Source organism: Arachis stenosperma, chromosome 2, assembly GCF_014773155.1.
Source record: "Arachis stenosperma cultivar V10309 chromosome 2, arast.V10309.gnm1.PFL2, whole genome shotgun sequence".
NCBI lineage: Eukaryota > Viridiplantae > Streptophyta > Magnoliopsida > Fabales > Fabaceae > Arachis > Arachis stenosperma.
Window position 1 is genome coordinate 15,967,707 of NC_080378.1, and position 21,798 is coordinate 15,989,504.

Sequence of the window (21,798 nt, forward strand, 5' to 3'; positions counted from 1 at the left end):
GACTCCGGAATGTGAGGAGGCGTTTCAAGAGTTCAAAAAATTCCTAAGCCAACCTCCTATATTAACTCGACCAATACCGGGAAAAGACCTCGTCCTATACCTATCCGTTGCAAACAAGGCTGTCTCATCAGCCCTGATCAGAGAAGACGAGGTCGGACAACACCCGGTCTATTTCACCAGTAAGGTTCTACAAGGTTCTGAGCTAAGGTACCACAAACTAGAGAAGTTTGCTTACTCCTTAGTGATAGCCTCACGAAGGCTACGACCCTACTTTCAGGCTCACACAATAAGAGTCCGTACGAACCAACCCATGAAGCAAATCCTTCAAAATACGGATGTTGCGGGGAGAATGGTTCAATGGGAAATAGAGCTCTCCGAGTTTGATTTGAGATACGAAACTCGGACGGCAATTAAAGCCCAATGCCTCACCGACTTCATTGCAGAATACGCAGGTGAACAAGAGGAAAAACCGACTACATGGGAACTCTATGTAGACGGATCCTCCAACAAGACGGGAAGCGGCGCAGGCATAATATTGGTAGATGGAAAAGGAACCCAGATAGAGGTCTCCTTGAAATTTGAATTTCCGGCTTCAAACAATCAAGCAGAATATGAGGCCTTGATTGCCGGATTAAAATTAGCAGAAGAAGTTGGCGCTGAAAAAGTGATGATCTACAGCGACTCACAAGTGGTGACCTCCCAGATCAGTGGAGAGTATCAGGCAAAGGACCCCAATATGAAGAAATACTTGGAAAAAACCCTGGAACACCTCGGGCACTTTGCGGAAACCGAGATTAAGCATATAACTCGGGATCTAAATAGCAGAGCTGACGCCCTATCCAAGTTAGCAAGTACCAAACCCGGAGGGAACAACAAAAGCCTGATCCAAGAAACCCTCTAAGAACCCTCGGTATCAAAAACAGAAGACGAACAGAAGGTACTTGAGGTAGTCGGTCTAAACCTCGGATGGATGAATCCCTTAGTCGAATACCTAAAATTCGACATCCTCCCCAAAGAGGAGAAAGAGGCTAAAAGGATCCGCAGGGAAGCACAACATTATACTTTGGTGAGAAATGTCCTTTACAGAAGAGGGATATCAACACCATTGCTGAAGTGCGTACCGACCTCAAAAACCACCGAGGTGTTGGAGGAAGTACATAGCGGGATCTGCGGAAATCATCTCGGAGCAAGGTCGCTGGCCAGGAAAATAATCTGAGCAGGATTCTATTGGCCGACCTTGCAGAAAGATGCCACAGACTTTGTGAAAAAATGCCAGCCATGCCAGATGCATGCAAATTTCCACGTGGCTCCACCAGAAGAGCTAATCAGTATAACTTCGCCCTGGCCTTTCGCAAAATGGGGAATGGATTTGTTAGGACCTTTTCCCCAAGCACCAGGGCAAGTCAAATACTTGATTGTGGGAATAGACTATTTCACGAAGTGGATAGAAGCAGAACCATTAGCCACTATCACCGCTCAAAGAAGTCGCAGGTTCCTCTACAAAACATCATCACAAGGTACGGAATACCTTATTCCATAACCACAGACAATGGAACCCAATTCACCGACGCCACCTTTAGAAGCCTGGTAGCTAGTATGAAAATCAAACATCAATTCACCTCGGTAGAACACCCACAAGCCAATGGGCAAGCCGAGGCAGCTAACAAAGTCATACTGGCAGGCTTGAAGAAGAGACTACAGGAAGCGAAGGGGGCTTGGGCTGAAGAGCCCCCTCAAGTATTGTGGGCTTATAGGACGACCCCCCAATCCGCCACAGGAGAAACACCCTTCCGACTAGTCTATGGGGTAGAAGCCATGATTCCCATAGAAATCAATGAGCAAAGCCCAAGGGTAATTCTCCACGATGAGGTCGGAAATGTACAGGGGCACAAAGAGGAACTCGACTTGCTCCCCGAAGTCCGAGAGAACGCCCAGATAAGGGAAGCGGCATTAAAGCAAAGGATGACTACTAGATACAACAAAAAAGTCATTCGAAGAACATTTGCCGTAGATGACTTGGTCTTAATCAGAAACGACATTGGAGTCAACAAATCGGGAGATGGAAAGCTCGCCGCAAATTGGAAAGGGCCATACAAAATCAAAGAAGTGTTAGGGAAAGGTTACTACAAAGTAACCGACCTGGATGGCACTGAGTTACCCAGGTCGTGGCATGCTTGTAATATGAAAAGGTACTACAGTTAAAAGCGAACTCTACTCCCTGATGTACTCTTTTCCCAGCTTCGTGATTTTTTCCCAAAGAAGGGTTTTTTCTGGAGAGGGGTTTTTAACGAGGCATCATAGTAGAGGCTAAGGGAAAATATACTGTCAAGACCCTTAGTAGCACAAAGGTACCTTCCCGATTAATAAAGATCTTTTTCATTACTATATTTCTCTTAAATATCCTTCTCTATATTTATAAGTCTTTCTACGAAACGCACCGACTTAAGCTCGACAAAGCGTGAAAATCCCATGAACCGACCTAACATGGTCGTCAGGATGAAACGACGAGGTACAAGTCGGTGTAAAGAGGTTATACGAGTTGATCGCATTAAACTCGGGAATTATCCGACTCTTAAGTCGAAACGAGCCCGAGTAACGCAAACTCGACAGAACTCTGAGTAAAAGGAAACCGAGTTCCGAGTAGATGAAAAGCGCATCACAAAAATAACCTAAGTCATAAAAACTCACTAAAGCAAAAGTTGAGTATAAAGGATAACAAAAGAGATATGAGAACCTGAGAAAGTTTAAAGTTTGCATACAAGCCTTCGCACGGAAAAGGCTCAAGAAAACAATGCAAGCCAACAAAAGGTTTTTCCGAAAAGATCAAACATACCAAAATAGAAAAAAACATGCACACGCGCAAAGTAACTTAAACCCTTATCCAAAAAAGGGGCGCCTACCCCGATTAGAAAACCCTTATCCAAAAAAGGGCATTTATTTTGTTTAAAAAACCCTTATCCAAAAAAGGGCAACGAACAGAATATTTTGTTTACGGCCTTAAAAGGCCAGAAGGAAATTGTTCACAAACCACCAGCAAATAAATAGAAGTTTAAAAAAAAAAAGAGGGGACCCACAGGCCGGGCCCCCATATAGCCACAATGATAAAAAAAGTCATTTTTTCTGCGGAGTAGAGGAATCGCCACCACCAGGAGGAACACCACCAGGAGGGACACCACCAGGACCGGGAGGAGGAACGGAAGAAGAACCGGAGGCATCTGTAGGACGAGGAGGAGACTCGATAATTCTCTGTCCCCGAGTCTTCAGGTCTGACTCGGAAATGACCTCGGGGACGGGAGGATCAACGATGGCGCCGTCAATAACCACCTTGTCGGGATGGAGCGGAGAAAGGTCCAAGTCGGGAGCGATAACTCTGACTTGTTCCAAGAAAATCCTCCAAGACTCCTCGGCACCATCGGCGATAGAGTCCTCCAACTCGGCATATGCGTTCCGAGAATTCAGCAAGTCCTTCCTCACGGCCACAATATCTTGAAATAAGCTGTGGTAGCTGTCTTGCGCCGTCTTCCTCAGATTAGCCTCCAAGGTACATTGGGCCCGTAGCTTACCCTCCTCCTCCTTCAGGTGATCCCTCTCCTTCCTCAACCTATCTCTCTCCTCTTTCAGCTCCTTTTCATGTTTTTCAAAAATACGAAGTCTCCCCTCCAACTCCTCAACCCTCGAGGTTGCACCCAAGGAGCTAAGGGGAGCCTTCTCAAAAATGTCCAAAAGCTTGCCACAAACACCCGCCGTCCTAAAACTCTCCTCGGCCATGGTGGTAAGGTGGTTCCGAACAGAAGCATCATCCATATGTATAAAAGGATAGATGTTCTTTCGGACGAATGCCATAGCATCCGCCTTAACCCCACCATCGAAGGAAGAATAGCCAGACTCTGAAGTCTTGCGCTTCTTCTTCTCGGGTTCGGAGAGAATTTGGGCAGAGGGGGGTGGTCGGGGCAAGCTCGAGGAAGAAAGAACAATAGGTTGAGTAGGAGTGCCAGTGTTCTTAGGAGGAGGAGGTGGAGGGGGAGGAGAGATGACTACCCCGGACCTAGCCCGGGACTTCGCCTTAGCCTCCCGGACCCTTTGGTAGGCCTCCTGAGCATTCTTTTTTGCCATATCTACAAAAGAAAACAAATAACAACCGAGTTACAAGTCGGTAAAATGTAAGTCAACAACTCGTCGGCAAAATGTAAGTCGGCGGAAACAACTCGGAAATAAAGAATGCATGCACTACCTATTTGAGATTGAACGAAGGTCGGTGTACCCTGGAGAATTTTCCTGGTATCCAAGTATGGGGACTTCCCCCACGCTTCTCGGAAAAACCCTACAATGGCCGCCTCCACCTCGTCTAGGTCATCTAGACCAATCTTTTCGCAAGGGGTGGCTGGCAGCCAGTAAAGGGGAAAGCGAGGGGAGGAATGCTCATCCAGAAAAAAGGGGTGGTGGCCCTCTACAGCTTGAACCTTGAAGAAAAAGTTTTTGAAGTCGTGGAAAGATTCGTCAAAAAGGGTGAAAATCCTCCGACCTTGAATGGCTCGGAAGGATACCCATTGTTGTTTGTTGTTTAGCCCACTAAAGGGCTTAGTCATATGGAAAAGATAAAAGAAGATTCTCAATGAAGTCGGGAAGTCTAAAGCGTGACTTATAAACTGATAAATCTTCAAAAAACCCCAGGAATTGGGGTGGAGTTGAGTAGGGGCAACCTTGCAATGGTGCAAAACGGACATCTCGAAAGCCGAGAAAGGGAGAAAAACACCCAAACGGGTGATCATACATTCGTACATGAAGAAAAAATGAGGGGCTGCCTCATTAACCCTTCCAAAGCAGACCCGGTCTTCAGGACCCGGGATTATCAATTCATATTTGGGCTCGTCCTCGTCCGAAGTACAGAGCCTATGATGAGTTCGGAGGTGAGTGATGAATTCAGCGTCGACCAACGGTTCCTCCCCAAGGACCGTATCGTCAACCCACTGAGAAAGAATGTCTACAGAAGCCATTTTTATGTAAAGAAAAGTGGCAGAAAACCTACAAAAGGGAAAAAGAAAAAGAAAATCAAAAAACAAGGCCACTAAAGAAGAAAGATTCGAAACTAGAATCTACGGGTCAACCTATCTACTCGCCAAACAAAACATGCAAACAAAAATGACATGAGAAAAGCAGAACTAACCTTTATCCGAAAATGGAGGTTGGAGAAGAACAGAAGTCTTCGAACGCAAGGATGCAACGCGAACAAGATAAGAAGAAGTTTGAAAGATCGCAGAAACGGAAAATGGAAAGAGAGGGAAAGTATTTATAAATAGGCTAAGGGGCATAATGGTAAAAACGAGGCAGTCATTAATGCGACTGCACCGTTACCAAAGCCCTCAATCCCTAAATAAACCCTCAACGGACACGACGCTTGAATTGACGTAACTGTCAGAAACTAAAAGTCGCGGAAATCACGTCGGTTTCCAAGATCCGTGTTCTTTCAAACAAGTCGACTACGAACCCGAGTTAAATACTTGAACCCAAACTTTAAAAAGATTTGGGCTCAAGTAGGGGCACTGTTCATACCCTGGCCCAATGTTAAGGGCCCAGGTCCAATCGAAAGGCCTGATCCATTAGATTAAGCCTAGCAAAGCACCCACCTCCACTCAAGAGGTCGGTGTCCACCCCGACTTGGTACGAAGAAGTCGGTTGTGAGATTAGCTGGCAGGTAAACACCCATTCAAATGAGTAACCGCCCCTAAAATCTCTCTAACCACTTCCTAAAGCCATATCTTAACCTCCCTAAGATAGTGGGACGGTTATTATCCTAAAGATACGGCACTACTCCAACGGTGGTTATTGGCTCGCCACTATAAGTACACTGACACACCTCAGGTATTCCTAAGTCCAATACTCTCTAAGACCTGCTTACACCCTTGCTAACTTAGGCATCGGAGTGTCCTTGCAGGTACCACCCCCCATTCACACGCGAGCACAAGTCGGACGGAGCCTCCCGAGTTGCGGATAAACCTAGAGTTCTCCTCCACTATACACTTGGGCCGCCAAACGCCATCCATTGGACTAATCTCCGGTTACCTACCGTAACAACGATTTTTATGTAATTTGAAGTAGAGTAATTCGAACACTTATTCGAATTACACATATATTACACACTAATTCGAATCAGAGTAATTCGAATTACATACAAACTCACATACTAATTTGAATTTAACTAATTCAAACTAGTACCCAGTATATTGGCTCATAGTAATTTGTGATTCGAATTATGGAATATTTGTCAAAAAAATATTAAAAAAAATATTAGTGAAATATTTGTCAAAAATATTAAAAAAATACTCCATAATATAAAAAATATACTACAAAAAATATAAAAAAATTATAAATATTAGTTGAACGTGAATTTTATAGCATAAATCTTCTAATTCATGCAATTATTTTAATACACCAACAATTATATCTATATGAAGCCAATGCTAAATCGAATTTAATTAGTTCGATAATACGAGTTTATCAAAAAAATTGCATTTTATAAAGTTTAAAATTTTTTATTATGTAATAGGTTAGCAACAGTACATTACAAATCTTTTATAGTACTCATCGTAATAATATTTAATTTAATAATTATTATTAAAATTTTAGTTGTATTGGTTACAAACTAAATAATCACAATAATTTTTTTATAAAACTTTTTTTAAAAGATGTCATGAGTATTATAAAAAGTATCTTAAATTGATTTACGTAAATTGACTTACAAATTTTTAATACTCATAAAATCTTCTAACAAATTTTCACATTTTATAAAATTATTTACAATGAGATAATAATAATAATAATAATAATAATAATAATAATAATAATAATAATAATAAAGTTTAAACATACTTTATTATATTAGGTTAGATAAAAATTAAACTATTTAAATAAATAACTCGATATTTAGAAGTCAAGCATTAGAATAGATTTTTGAGAAGTATTTATCATATTATAAATTCAATAATTATGTAAGTATGTGAAGAATTTATTTTTTAAATTACGTTTTTAAATGAAAGGGTTTTCAATATTATTAGATTGTCCTATTTTTAATTCAGTCAATTCATTTTATATTTATATATTATAATTATTTATTTTGTAACGAGTACAACTAAAATTTTAATAACAATTATTAAATTAAACATTATTACGATAAGTACTATAAAAATTTGTAATGTACTCGTTACTAACCTATCACATAATAAGAATTTTTAAACTTTATAAAATACAATTTTTTTCATAGACTCGTATTATCGAACTAATTGAATTCGATTTAGCATTGGCTCCATATAAATATAATTGTTGGTGTATTAAAATAATTGCATGGATTAGATTTATGCTATAGAATTCATGTTCAACTAATATTTATAATTTTTTTATATTTTTGTAGTATATTTTTTTATATTATATAGTATTTTTTTAATATTTTTGGCAAATATTTCATAATTCGAATAAGCATACTTCGAATTACTATGAGTTAATAGACCGGGTACTAGTTTGAATCAGTCCAATTCAAACTAGTATGTGAGTTTGTGTGTAATTCGAATCAGGTTGATTTGAATTACTATGAATGTATAGTTCGACTTAGACTATAAAAATGTGCTCTTTGTAAATACTTGTAACAATTTTTTCTTTGGTTGAATCATGTAAATGTATCCAATGTATGGTTTATATGGGTGATTTGTCCTTTTATTTATTGATTTGCTTAGTTTTTCATTTTTTCAGACAAAAAGGTAAAAATATTTAAAAAATATCTTTTGTGATTTATTTTTAAAATGAATAAATTGTTGAAGTTGATAATTATAAATAGAAAAATTATATCATTTTTAAAAAGTTGCCTTCATCATAATAATAGTTTAATTTTAATACATTGAATTGTAAAATATTTTATATTGTTATTCAATTATATTTTTTTAGACAGAATTAATATATAAAATAGTTATTTTTATTGATTATAAAAAATAATTATTTTTATTGATATAATATTAAGTAATTAAATATACGTTTAAAATTATTTTAAAGTAATAATAAATCAAAATTAAAACTCTAATAATAACTGATTTTCATCTCAAATCACATCGTTTTTTTAATTTGAAACTATTTGTTAAGTTCAAAATTAAAATATTTAAAAGTTATGGGATTAAATTATATTTAAAGTTTTGGATTGGAAACTACGAAGTTAAATTCTAGCAATAATATTTGCATCTCAAAATAATATTTTATTTTTAAGTGATGATCTTTGCATAAAATTTATATTTAAAGATACAAGTTCAAAATTATTTTATTAAAAAAATTATTTTTAGTGATTGAATATACGTGTAAATTTATTTTATATTTATAATATATTAAAATTAAATTCTTATAATAAAATAGTATTCATCTCAAATTATATTAGTATTTTTTTTTCTTTTTGGGATTTGAAAGTTGAAACTACAAAGGACAAAGTTAAATTCAAAATTAAAATATTTAAGAGTCATGAGATTAAATAATATTTAAAGTTTTAAAGAAAAAATAATTAAAAAAAGAAAGAAGAATTACCCTCATTGTTACGCTTCCTAGTCGTTTTTAGTTGTTCTTGTTCCTCTCTCCTTCCAACGCAACTACGTTGCAAAGCCAAGAATTAGAAAGCTGAAGAGAAGAACTTCTTCACAACCAAACTCAATTAAAACCTTATATCAAAATCATATCATATCAAATATCAAATTTTTTTTATAATATGTTTTCCATTTTTTTGATTGACACAGTAATTTCCTCTTCTTCCACGCAACCATAAGAAACAAAATTAAAAAGAAAACCCTTTCTCTTCTTCTTCTCTTTTTCCTTTCTTTGTCTTCTTCAATCACCGCTTGGTTTCATTCAATCACCTTCCAAACTTGTCTCATCCTTTCAATTCTTCAGCTTTCACTGCCCTTTTCCGCCTTTCAATTTCATTTACCTATTTGGGTATCCCTAAATTCTTTTTATCCAACAACACTTTCCCCATGTCCTCTTCTTAGTTCAAGGTAAATTCTTTCCCTCTTTATATGCATAAATTTCTGTTTTTTAAATCATGGGGTTGCTCAAAAGCACAGCCTTTTCATGTTTTGCTTAGTTTCCTGTGGTTTTACGTTATACTGAATAAAGGGTTTGCGAATGATTCAGGAAGATTGTTAATTTTATTTTGTTTCTTGCGTTTCACAAGTATTGCTTTTTATGCGTTTTTTGTTTAGTGGAATTATGGTTTGCTGCCAAGACTAGTTCTCTTTTATTTTATTTATTTATTTTAACTGGTTTAGCTCTGCTTACTAGTATTTAAAGGTGTATATAGAATTTGTACCTTTGTGTAGTGATCATTCATGATATGTGCAAGTGCAATGCATTGCCTTTTGATGCTGTGTTTCACTTAAACGCCCCACTGTATTGGATTATTTGGCTTAATTTTGATGCTCTGTAACTTAGGCTTAGCTATTACTTATTCGGGGATTTTAGTTTCATGCTAAGACAAGAAGGTTTATAATCCTTCCTATATCCAATGCCTTTCCAAATGGGGAAAAAAGGACAAATCTTCTTGTAGCATGTCCTCGGCTGATGAGGTCAGAAACTTTATCTGTTTCTTGTCGATTAGTTTGGACATGATCCTATGCATTCGGGCCGTACATTCGTGTGCCATGTTTTATGGTTTTTTTCTGCACATTCAGTCCATTGTGTTATGTGCTGTCATAGATATGTTATACTAGTGCGGGAATTGCTTTGAGGTAGTTTATGATAAATGCATTCTTTCGTAAGCATAGATGCCATTGACAATATCTTTTATGGAGCTGATTGGAGCCGATGATATAACAGCTTAGTCCTTAAGGAGTTTTACCATTTTTCTTGAGTTACTAATTTATTTTGTGCTCTTTGAACTTGTGTTGGGTGTCTGAATAGGACAACTGCATTAGCAGCAGCCCACACTCATAAATTTTTGTAATGCTTGTTCAATTTGTAGCTTAGAATGCTAAATTATGACATAGTATCTCGTAATTTTCTATTTTTGTGCTGTCTCTGGAAGATAAGACACTAATTCTGATTTTGTAATGTTTGTAGAATTTACCATTTAGGTATTTGGGGCATGGACTGGCTGTTTATGCCCGCCTTCCGTGTCTGTGAACAATGTTTGGCAGACAAAGAGATGCAAGTTCTTTCAGTATCTTCAAATGGAAAAATAAAGGTAAATCATCAGTAACAGAAGGTTTACTTCAGGATGTTCCACCAGAGGTCGAATTGTCTGATTATAGAAGGTTACCGAGTCCAGGCAGTGAAAGCCCTTCAGGGCTTCTTAATGGCGAGAGCCTAAATGTTGAACCGATCGCTGATTTGGATCTCTTCTTTGAAAGGCTTTACAGCTACTACTGTGAAAAGGGGCTTTGGTGCATCATTACAAAGTGGATTGTTGAACTTCTTAGTCTAGGATTCACCATATGCTTTTCAGGATTCTTTTTGCTATATGTTGATTGGAATGGGCTCCGTAATGCGAAATGTGGGATGGATGCAGTTGAATCCGGAATGAAGCCCTGTGATCTTTCTAAAGAAGCTCTTAATAGACACCCTTTAACCCCGCTAACGCTGACGAAAGTTATCATTGTTGGATATCTAGGAATATTTTCTATATATTGGATATTCTGCTTCTTGAGGTTCTTTGCTCAACTAAAGGATGTTCTGGAAATCCGACAGTTTTACTATGATAGGTAAGTATGAACTATAAACAGTTAAATGTATTTGAAGGAAGTGATCACTTTTGCATTAATGAAATATTTCTAATTTTGCCTAATTACTGTGATTTTATGTAGTCTTCATGTTACCGACAATGAAATTCAAACCATGCCATGGGCTACGATTATTGAAAAGGTTGTTCTGGTGCAAAGTTCACGACAGCTGTGTGTCGTAAAGGATCTTTCTGCTCATGACATGGTGATGAGGTTGATGCGGAAGGAGAACTACTTGATTGGAATGCTTAACAAGGGTGTGCTTGCTTTTCCAATCTCTCAATGGGTCCCCGGTGCTGGTCCTAAAGTGAAATCTGATCCAAATGGAACAGAGCATCGTCTAATACTAACCAAGACCCTAGAGTGGACTTTGAATTGGTGCATACTGCAAAGCATGTTTGATAGGTAAATAATATATGCATATCCTTTTGTTGTATAAGCAGTGTATTCCATACCAGTCAGTTGTGTGTGTGTACAACAGAAGATTAGGGGTCCTCACGAAGAAACTATTGATACCACAACTTGTTAATACATGGCCTTAAACAAATCCCTCAAAAACCTTAAATCCTTTTTTTTTAAATCCTTATGTGGAGCTGTAAAATGCCATATATTGCTGTTTACAAACTACACATTAACAGGGTTATCTTTTGCATTCTTAGGGTGCGTTTGGTTTGCGTTTTCATTTTCTGTTTTCATTTTTAGTGTTTTCTGTTTTCTGGATTTTGTAAAGGAAAAAGTGAAAACAGGAGGTGAAAATAGAAAATAGGATTTTATTGTTTTCATTGTTTTCACTTTTTCATTCACAAAATCCAGAAAACAGATGACACTGAAAATGAAAACGCAAACTAAACACACCCTTATATTCCAATTAAACGTGTTGAATACTTAAATTTCTAATTTAATGGGGTTAACATTTATATGTTTAATTTGGCAAGTAATGAAATTTGTTTTTTGTTGTAATGCCAAAATAGTAAAATTGTGAATGATAGACAGTAGAGGCTAAACAGAGAGAAAGAGATTGGCCTTTTTCGGTTAATGCACTAACCGAAAATGAATAACTCTTTGACCTGAAGTTTGTGTGCTAATTGAATGATACTTCTCTAACCTATTTGACACTATTCTATTTTAATAACTGCTAAACCGTATTCTCTTTAGCTAAAATGCTTTGGATACTCATGGTTCGTGTTATAATTTTCATTATATCAATATATCATTTATGTGGCGATATATTTAAGTGATTTATATGAGGGTGTTCATTTTATCATTTCATTTTTAATTAATGTTTTCTTCTTTGAACATGCTTTCTCCACAGAAACTTTTATGTCCGAAGGGATTTTGTGTCGAATCCAAGGACATTAAGGAAGAGGCTTACGGTTGTGGGGCTTGCAATGCTTTTCCTTTCTCCATTTCTTGTCATATTCATGCTAGTATATCTCTTCCTAAGGCATGCTGAACAATTTTATAATCACCCAAGTACAGCTTCATCTCGAAGATGGTCAAATTTGTCAAGGTGGATCTTTAGGGAATTCAATGAGGTATCATCATTATGTTCTTGAGCCTTTCCTTTCCCTGGGTCTTTTACCTTTTGCATGAGAGCCATGTTAGTATCTTCAAATAAAAGAATTATGCTAGTCACCAAAAATATAAAATAAAATAAAATAGTACTAGCAAAGGTGAACAGAATAATCCTTATTGAATGCTAATCGACTAGTACTCATAGGATTACGATATTTTTCTCGATTTGGCATGTGTGTCATTGCATACATTTTGAATATGGTAAAAAATTTGCAATATTGCATTCATGATATATTATTACTTGTTTGGAATTCATATTCTGTACAGCTATCACTAGCTTTGTAGTGATAGGTTCTTGTTACGATTCTGGTCATAATCTCCCTTGTATTTTCTCTTGCTTTTGTGCTCAAGATTAACAATAATACATGTTATAGGTGGAACATTTCTTCAAGCATCGGATTAATAGCAGTGTAGTACATGCTTCCGATTATCTGAAGCAGTTTCCTACGCCTATCATATCCATCATTGCAAAATTCATCTCTTTTGTATCCGGTGGCTTTGCTGCAATCCTTATCATCATCGCTTTCCTGGATGAGTCTCTGCTCGAGGGTCATGTAAGTATTACTCTCTGCATTTGCTGATGCTAAGATACAAACATGCCAGGACAGTGATTAATAATAACTTTCCTAACGTTTAATCTCATCTCAAAACATAAAAACACTGCAGATATTTGGTCGGAACTTGTTTTGGTATGCTGCTGTTTTTGGAACTATAACTGCCATTAGCCGAGCTGCAATTTCGAATGAGCTTCTGGTCTTAGACCCCGAAGGAGCAATGTCTATGGTAGTTCATCATACACATTATATGCCAAAGAGATGGCGTGGCAAAGAAAGTACTGAAATGGTTCGAATTGAGTTCGAAACCTTATTCCAGGTACTCTCTAGCTATACCGACCCTTCTATGTTATTTTTTGTTTACACTATTGCATAGGTTTTAATGCCGCTTCTAATGATACCATACTTTTTCTTATGTGATGCAGTATACTGGGATGATGTTACTCGAGGAGATGGCTTCAATTTTCCTCACTCCATACTTACTTCTGTTCGTTGTTCCGAAGGTCATTGTCGTATTTATTTAGACATATTTACTAATTATGCCATGTAATATATAATATATTAACTTTTTTTTTTTTTCAATTTGCAGCGAGTTGATGATATATTGCAGTTCATTCAAGACTTCACTGTGGATGTTGAAGGTGTTGGTCATGTTTGCAGGTTAGCTAACTATAAATTTATTCTTTTTCGGTTTGGATCCTCTCTTCTTTGGACTTAGGAAGACAATATTAATTATGTTTTGTTGTATGATATTGTCACAGTTTCAGCGTCTTCAATTTTCAAGAGCATGGAAACAGTAGTTATGGTTCCCCTTACAATGCGCCTCGCAGCCGGAGGAGTTCTCAGGGCAAGATGGAGAAATCATTTTTGAGGTATGTTCATGACCAAATTCATGTAGAAGCATTTGAGAAGCATTTAACATAAATTTGAATCTAACTTTAGGAAAAATTCCATGTGATAAATTTCCGATACATCTTCTATGTGAGGGGAAGCCTTGGAGCAACTGTTGAGTTGTCTCCGTGTGACCTTAAGGTCACGGCTTCAAGCCGTAGAAACAATCACTGATGTGATTATCAAGTTAGGCTGCGTACATTACGCCCTTTGGATACAGCCCTTCCCTGGACACTGTTAACGCGAGATGCTTGTTCACTGGGCTGCCCTTCTATCTGAAAAGTCCTTGACTGTTTTGATAAACCGACTTTCATTCTTGCATAAATTAATATTCGTAAACTTAACCGTGTCATTGCAGCTTTCAGAGTAGTTACCCTTCATGGGAACCAAATGCTGAAGGGAAGCAAGTCTTGCTAAATCTGAAAACCTTCAGAGAACAAAAGTTACATGGACATGGACACGGACAAGGACACGGATACGGAGACAGGGACATATATTCCCCTCCTAGAACATGGAGATGTAGCCCTAACCTTGGAAGCAATGGAGACAGAAACAGGTTTGTGTCCCGGGATATGCCGTTTGCAACCGGCAATCATTTAGGTTCGTTGTGGCTAATCGAGTCTAATCCAAACAACCATCCCTATCTTCTCGATTGGTACTATGCTTCTCAACCACATGGCGTAACATCGAGGGATATTCCGGACGATCCATTTGAAGTAACCGAGCATCATCCCGGAAATTGGATGGCTTCCAACACGACACAAAACGAACCTGGCTACGAACATTACTTGAATGACTTTTGTGACGATCGAGCCACTTCTCATCTCGGGGCTTCCACTTCAGCTCCCATCTTTAAGGAAAGCCTGATTGAGGATCGAAATGCGAACAATCTTCTGCCCACTACACGGAGCCATTGGTGGGCTAGAAGCCGTCAGGGGCAGGGCGGCCAGGGTCAAACAAGCTTCTTCGAGCCTCCGGATTTCAATCACCAAAATGCTTTTAATTACCATGACAGATTTTCTGATAGAGGGTCAGAGGGTCAAGATGAAGAAGAACAACAAAACTTGCACTGGAGAGATTATAATCACCAACTCTCAAGAACAGCACTCATAGATGACTTAGAAGCAGGAGCAATGAATCTTCATTTTGATGATATTTATAGCGCACCTCCAGAAAATCACACTGTAAATCCAAACATTTCTAGAAGCTTTTGAGTGAAGGCTTTGTCATTTCATTGTTCTCTCTTTCAAAATAATTGTCGTTTTGACTAAATTAGGACATGCAAATATCAATGTATTTGGATACGTTACGGCTCAATCGAATTTTTTCTTCTTTTCAAAATTTTGCGAAGGAAAACCAGATCACAGTGGAAACATAATTTCATTGTTTTCATTTGTTTTTTATTTTTCCTTGGACAAAATTTTGAAAATGAAAATAGAAACCAATTAATATAACAATTTAGTCGAAGCGGCATTTATTTATTGGTGGAAATTCACATACAGTTGTCTTCCTATGAAGTTGATAGTCGAGAATTGATAGATGACAATTTAGTCAAATTTGTCAAATTATTTATTGGTTTTTGACTATCAAATTCACATGAATACAACTGCATGTGAGTGTTAACCTTGTTTATTTTGAAATAGAGGAATGTTTGTTTGGCAGGTTCTGCTTTCCAAGCACTGTAAATCCAAAGTTCTTATGGTTTGTTCCTTTCCATGTCATGATTGCCCTTCTTTGTTTACTAGTATGCAAATTAGAAACAATATTCTTTGATGTAAATAGATTCATTGGAATTTGAAGATTAATTAGATTGTATTGCAGTGTTGAAATTTGGAAGGACCAAGAGTGAACCTACAAGGGTTTGTTTTTAACTTTTTATACTTCTAAGGGGACCTTTCAGGTTTTAACTTCTAAAGAATCCAAAAATTTTAAAAAGGTATAGTCTTTTAAAATATTTGAATATATTATGCACTTAATGAAGAAAAGAATTTTTGAAAATTTTATAATTGAAGTAAGTTTAACAAGAGTCTTTAGCAAAATCTTATAATTTTTTTATAAATTGTGATTTGGCCCCTTGAATTTGTAAAAATTAATTTTTAATATTTACTAAAAAGTGCATGTTTATTTTTTTGGTGATTAGGATTAATTATAATAGAGAAATATTAGGTGATATATATATATATATATATATATATATATATATATATATATATATATATATATATATATATATATATATATATATATATATAAAGGTGACCTTACACACATGAAATTTTTTATTATTATACTGCGATATAGTTTGACTATTTCACCATAAAATATTTGATTATTTTTATGTTTGAATACTCTACTAAAAAACACATGTGAAACATATATAAATATTCATAAATATGTGATGAATTGATGATTAATTTAAAATATTTATAAAGCATTTTTTATTACATTTATACATAATTTATCTGCAACATTGTTTTTCATATTAAGTGCTTCAAAAGTTTTGCCTACATACATTAAGATATTTAGTTCTCGAACTTCTTATGATTAATTTAAAAATAATATTTCAACATGTTAGGGGTTATTATATATTAATATATAATATATGTTAATTGAAATTAACAGTTAAAACAACTGAAATATCGATGTTTTTAGTACATTTGAAAATTTTCTTAAATTTTATAGTAGAAAATAAATTACGATAAAATCTATTAGTAACTAATTTTAGTGATTGATTTTGATATACGGATAGTATATTTTATTTAAGTTAACTTTTATATAATTATATAAAGATAATTTATATTATTAAAATAAAATATATAAAATTAGTTTTAAATTTATTTTAAGATTATATTATTTTTTCACATTTTTTTAATAAATTAATATACGACGTCGTTTACTGTTTGTTACTTTTTGAGACTCAGTTTTGATGATTCTGATCAATGGAGGGTTTTGCAAAGGTTTAACACTATCAACCAAAAAACACAGCACAAAGCGATTTGATTCACCATCAACAGAAAACATGAGAAAGGTCTCGAATTCAATCGCGTTCTTCTCTCTTCTCACTCGTCGCAGATCAACTTCCTTCTCTTCTTCTCTCGTTCCCAAAACACGCACTTCAAATTCACTCTTCAACGACAACCAATGCACGAAACCCCACCAATTTCTCGCCGAAAAAAACGATTTTATCGCCATCCCATTTCGAAACACCAGCACTCTCGTCGAGAGGACCTCTCAGGTGCCCTCAAGGCAGCGAAAAAGCATGGAAAAATCGAACCTTGAAGAGGCTTTTGAGTCAGCAGACACCTCATCGGAAATGGTGAAAATCTTCAACGAAATGGAACGTGTTTTTGAAGAGAGAGAGCTTGGTTTGGCTTCTTTGAAGATTGGTCTAAAACTTGAACAAGAAGGTGAGGACCCTGAAAAAGCTCTTTCTTTTGCTCATAGGGCATTAAAGGCTTTGGATAGTGATGATAGTGATAACAAACCTAAATTGACTGTTGCAATGGCATTGCAGTTGTTGGGGTCTGTTAATTTTGGATTGAAAAGGTTTGCTGATAGTTTAGGATACCTTAACAGGGCTAATAGGGTTTTGGGTAGGTTGCAAGTTGAGGGTTTTGCTAGCGTTGACGATGTTAGGCCGGTGCTTCATGCGGTTCAGCTCGAGCTGGCGAATGTTAAGAATGCCATGGGGAGGAGGGAGGAGGCACTTGAGAATCTTAGGAAGTGTTTGGAGATTAAGGAGGAGACTTTTGAGGAAGATGCAGTGGAATTGGGGAAGGCGAATCGTGAAATGGCGGAGGCTTATGTTGCGGTTTTGAACTTCAAGGAGGCACTGCAGTATTGTACGAAGGCGCTGGAGATACATGAGAAGCACTTGGGGAGGAATTCGGTTGAGGTTGCACGCGATAGGAAGCTTCTTGGGATTATTTATAGTGGGTTGAATGAGCACGAGAAGGCACTGGAGCAGAATGTCTGGGCGCAGAGGGTTTTGAAGAATTGGAACCTTAATGATGATTTGTTGCGCGCTGAGATTGATGCTGCGAATATGATGATTGCTTTGGGGAGGTATGATGAGGCCGTCGGTGCCTTGACGAATGTTGTGCAGCAGACGGACAAGGACAGTGAGACCAGAGCACTTGTGCTCTTGTCGATGGCAAAGGCGTTATGCAATCAGGAGAAGTTCACAGACTGCAAGAAATGTTTGGAGATTTGTCTTGGGATTCTTGACAAAAGAGAAAGGATATCTCCTGTGGAAGTTGCTGAGGCATACTCGGAGATATCAATGCTGTATGAAACCATGAACCAATTTGAAACAGCGATTTCCTTGCTGAAGAGGGCACTTGCTTTGCTCGAGAAGCTCCCGCAAGAGCAGCACTCTGAGGGAAGTATCTCCGCCAGAATAGGGTGGTTACTCTTGCTGACTGGTAAGGTGGAGCAGGCTATTCCTTGTTTGGAAAGTGCTGCCGAAAGATTGAAAGACAGCTTTGGTCCAAAGCATTTTGGAGTCGGTTATATTTACAACAATTTGGGAGCAGCATATTTAGAGTTGGATAGACCCCAGTCTGCTGCGCAGATGTTTGCAGTTGCGAAGGACATCATGGATGTAGCCCTCGGTCCGCACCATGTAGATGCAATTGAAGCATGCCAGAACCTCTCAAAGGCTTATGGTGAGATGGGAAGGTATGAATGACATTCTTGGTTAGATGTCATATCTTTATACTTGTTATCTTGTGTTTTCGGTTGTGAGAACATATTGTTTTGGGTGACTTACTATAATATATAATATATGTGATCTTATTACTTGTATTGGTCCAAAGTCTAAATAGTGTATTGACCAGAGTCCATTGAAACTGTTTCTACGAATTTCCTGGATGACTGAGTTCTCATGCATATGAGTGTACAATAGTTACTGTGTCTCCATGTGTTTTCTCATTATCTTTATATATGCTGTTTTGAAGCAAAAGTTAGTAATTAATAGTTCTTCTCTCTCATATGTAGTTCTTATCAGCTATCAAGTAAGTTCTGTTTCCTCCTGGAATTTAGTTACTTTATTATAAATGACGTCACTGCATATATGATACATGACGGGACGTATTGGCGTGTAGTCGACTCCACCTAGTGGAATAAGATTCTGTTGTTGTTGTACATGGCTATCATCATTTCAATACTTGGTTGCACAGCATGGAATTGTATTCTTCAAATATTAGATGAAATTTAATGGAGTCTAAAGATAAAGATAAAATCTTTGTTTCGATTCCCATGTACTATTTGGTTTAGAGACTTTCGGTGGCAACGGATTTTAAGTCTTCCCATGTGCTGTTATGGTCCAAATGTCTATTAAATCCATCCTCACCAAAACTTCCGCTATCAAATTTGATTCTTCTTGATCTTTCTGGCCCCTTATCATTTCTATGTCTTTCTCTTAGTTTTTCTGAGATTTTTCTCTGACTGAGACCTCAACAAGCAAACGCACTCTGTCCCAAAACCGTGCTTGTCACAAATGTTTTGAGGCAATTTCTTCGTTTGCGACAGTAACACGACTTCCTTAATATACAATTCTGGAAGTCGCTTCTCAACAGACTCGCCCGTGTGATCTTTACACGATGGATGATCTCATCGGGCACATTGTTGAACTACACATTTATGTCATGGTTTTTGACAACTGATAATTGATTCCATACTGTTTTTTAAATAAAAATTTATCTTGAAATTGCAGCTATGGCATTGCAATCGAATTTCAACAGCAAGTTATCGATGCGTGGGAAAACCACGGAGCAAGTGCAGAAGAAGAACTTCGGGAAGCCCAGCGGCTTCTTGAGCAACTAAAGAGAAAAGCGCGAGGCGCATCTGTCACCGAGTCTCCTACGAAGGCTTTGCCCTTACCTTATTCTCCGGCTGCTTCCAGGAGCTCCCAATCCGGAATGCCATTACAACGATCCGGGAAAGCATAGCAGACTTCATGTTTTCACATTGCCACTGCATATGCCAAGGAGTTTCTATAGGATTGGTATTTAGAAACTCATTGCTGGTTTTGAAGTTTTCTTACAGGTTTTATAGGTAATTACTGTAACTTAGCTGTAGCCATATCTTGATCATTTTATTCAGAATTCTTTTTTATTTTTTTCCTTCAATAATATAATAACAATACTACTTCCGTTATTTGTTTGTGTCCCTTATTATTTGCTAGCAAGCACCAATATATCTTTGTGCTTTCTTATGGATTGATGATTGTTCACCTTTGGAGAGAAAGTAAGAAAATTGTTCTTTTTCCAGCTGTAGTAGATGTTGTAAAGCCACATCAATAAGGTTGTGTTTGTTTCAGAGATTTGTGGGACTGACATTCAGCATTGTGTTTGATGATGTTAGAGATTGGAACTAAAATTTTAGTCTCTTCAGTATCTTTAAAAGGTGGGGATTGATGGGACTGAAAAATTTTGATAACATTTTTTTTCAAAAATATTCTCATTTAACTTTTGAGTAAAGTATCGTTTTTGTCCTCAATGTTTGGGGTAAGTTCCAAAGTTGTCCCTAACGTTTCAATCGTCTTATTTAAGTCCTTAACGTTTCAAAATTGACTCAATGTTGTCCCGCCATTAGGGATATGTTAATAGAATTGACGGCAGGACAAAATTGAGACGATTTTGAAACGTTAGAGATTTAAATAAGACGAAAACATTAGAGACAAAAACGATACATAAACATAAATTTTAATTTAATTTTATCTTTCAATAATATTAATTTTTTATTGTACATATTATTTAATTATTTTTTAATTATATATAAATAAATTACACTTAATCACATTACTTTCATTTTAAATAAATTTATTTTTCTATAATTTTAAAGAATTTTGATACATTAGAGGCAAAATGTATCATTTATATTTTATTGTATATATATTATATTTTTTTACAAGTTTATATACTAGTCATTCTACAAACATTTCATGATAACTAAAAATCTTTAAGAGTAAAATTATAAAAAAAATTAATTTATTTAAAATGAAAGTAATATGATTAAGTGTAATTTATTTAGATGTGATTAAAAAATAATTGAATACTATGTATAGTAAAAAATTGATATTATTAAAGGATAAAATTAAAATTTATTTTTATGTATCATTTTTGTCCCCAGCGTTTTTGTCCTATTTAAGTCCCTAACGTTTCAAAATCGTCTCAATTTTGTCCCATCGTCAATTCTGTTAACGGATTCCTAACGGCAGGACAACATTGAGTCAGTTTTGAAACGTTAGGGACAATTTTGAGACTTATCCCAAACGTTGGGGACAAAAATAATATTTTACTCTTTAACTTTTTAAATTTCAAATCTACTCTATCTATCAATCTTTATATTTATCTTAAACCGAATATGATACTTTGACTTGACTCAGTCCAATACATTTTACATCAAACACAATACAAAAAGTTAATTTAGTCTTCGTCTTTGTCTTCTAATCTTTATATCTCAGTTTTTCTTCTAAACACAGTCTAAGAAATTATATTTCTATTTCTATCTAACAATTTAAACTTTTAAAATAAAATATTTTATAACATTAAAGTTAAGACACTTGTTAAAAAAATAAAAGTTTAAAAAAATTTATTGTTATTTTAAGAATATTGGTGCTTCAGTTATGATTTCAATATATATATATATATATATATATATATATATATATATATATATATATATATATCCACGATTAGAATTACTCAAACATCAGTATTCTTGAAATACCTAAATTCTTCCAAAAGTATACGGCACACTAGGGTCGACAATATGTACCCTACTTGCAGATACTCAATTTGACTCAACCCGATCGGATATGGTTGTTTACCCGATTCGCTGCAAGTAAGGGTACCACACTCCTAATATTTTTAAAAATTATGTGTAATGAAGGAAGTGGGTATTGAACTCACAACTTTCTTTAATAACCACTAAACTAATCATTTAAACTACTAATTTAGTACGTTTGTTATTTAAAAACTAATGTTGCAAGAACTTGGAGTTAGAAGAAGAATAACAAGATATTTGTCTTTATT

The 21,798-nt window shown here is 36.1% G+C and overlaps 3 protein-coding genes across 3 annotated transcripts; 2 read left to right on the top strand and 1 right to left on the bottom strand.

The window, feature by feature from the left end:
• Positions 1 to 3,111: 3,111 nt before the first annotated feature.
• LOC130962635 (uncharacterized) lies at positions 3,112 to 4,113 on the bottom strand. Its single transcript, XM_057888822.1, has 2 exons — positions 3,859 to 4,113; positions 3,112 to 3,324 (listed from the first exon to the last, which is right to left on the bottom strand). The coding sequence occupies exons 1-2, from the start codon at positions 4,111 to 4,113 to the stop codon at positions 3,112 to 3,114; spliced, it is 468 nt and encodes a 155-aa protein (XP_057744805.1).
• A 4,503-nt stretch (positions 4,114 to 8,616) lies between these two features.
• On the top strand, positions 8,617 to 15,589 carry LOC130960866 (autophagy-related protein 9-like). The gene is made up of 10 exons (XM_057886364.1): positions 8,617 to 9,017; positions 10,081 to 10,721; positions 10,824 to 11,144; positions 12,052 to 12,274; positions 12,689 to 12,868; positions 12,981 to 13,187; positions 13,294 to 13,371; positions 13,458 to 13,528; positions 13,630 to 13,740; positions 14,118 to 15,589. Exons 2-10 carry the CDS (start codon positions 10,147 to 10,149, stop codon positions 14,971 to 14,973), a joined length of 2,622 nt encoding a protein of 873 aa, XP_057742347.1. The 5' UTR covers positions 8,617 to 9,017; positions 10,081 to 10,146; the 3' UTR covers positions 14,974 to 15,589.
• Positions 15,590 to 16,716: 1,127 nt separating this feature from the next.
• On the top strand, positions 16,717 to 20,031 carry LOC130960867 (protein KINESIN LIGHT CHAIN-RELATED 2). The gene is made up of 2 exons (XM_057886365.1): positions 16,717 to 18,439; positions 19,476 to 20,031. The coding sequence occupies exons 1-2, from the start codon at positions 16,779 to 16,781 to the stop codon at positions 19,708 to 19,710; spliced, it is 1,896 nt and encodes a 631-aa protein (XP_057742348.1). The 5' UTR covers positions 16,717 to 16,778; the 3' UTR covers positions 19,711 to 20,031.
• Positions 20,032 to 21,798: the final 1,767 nt, after the last annotated feature.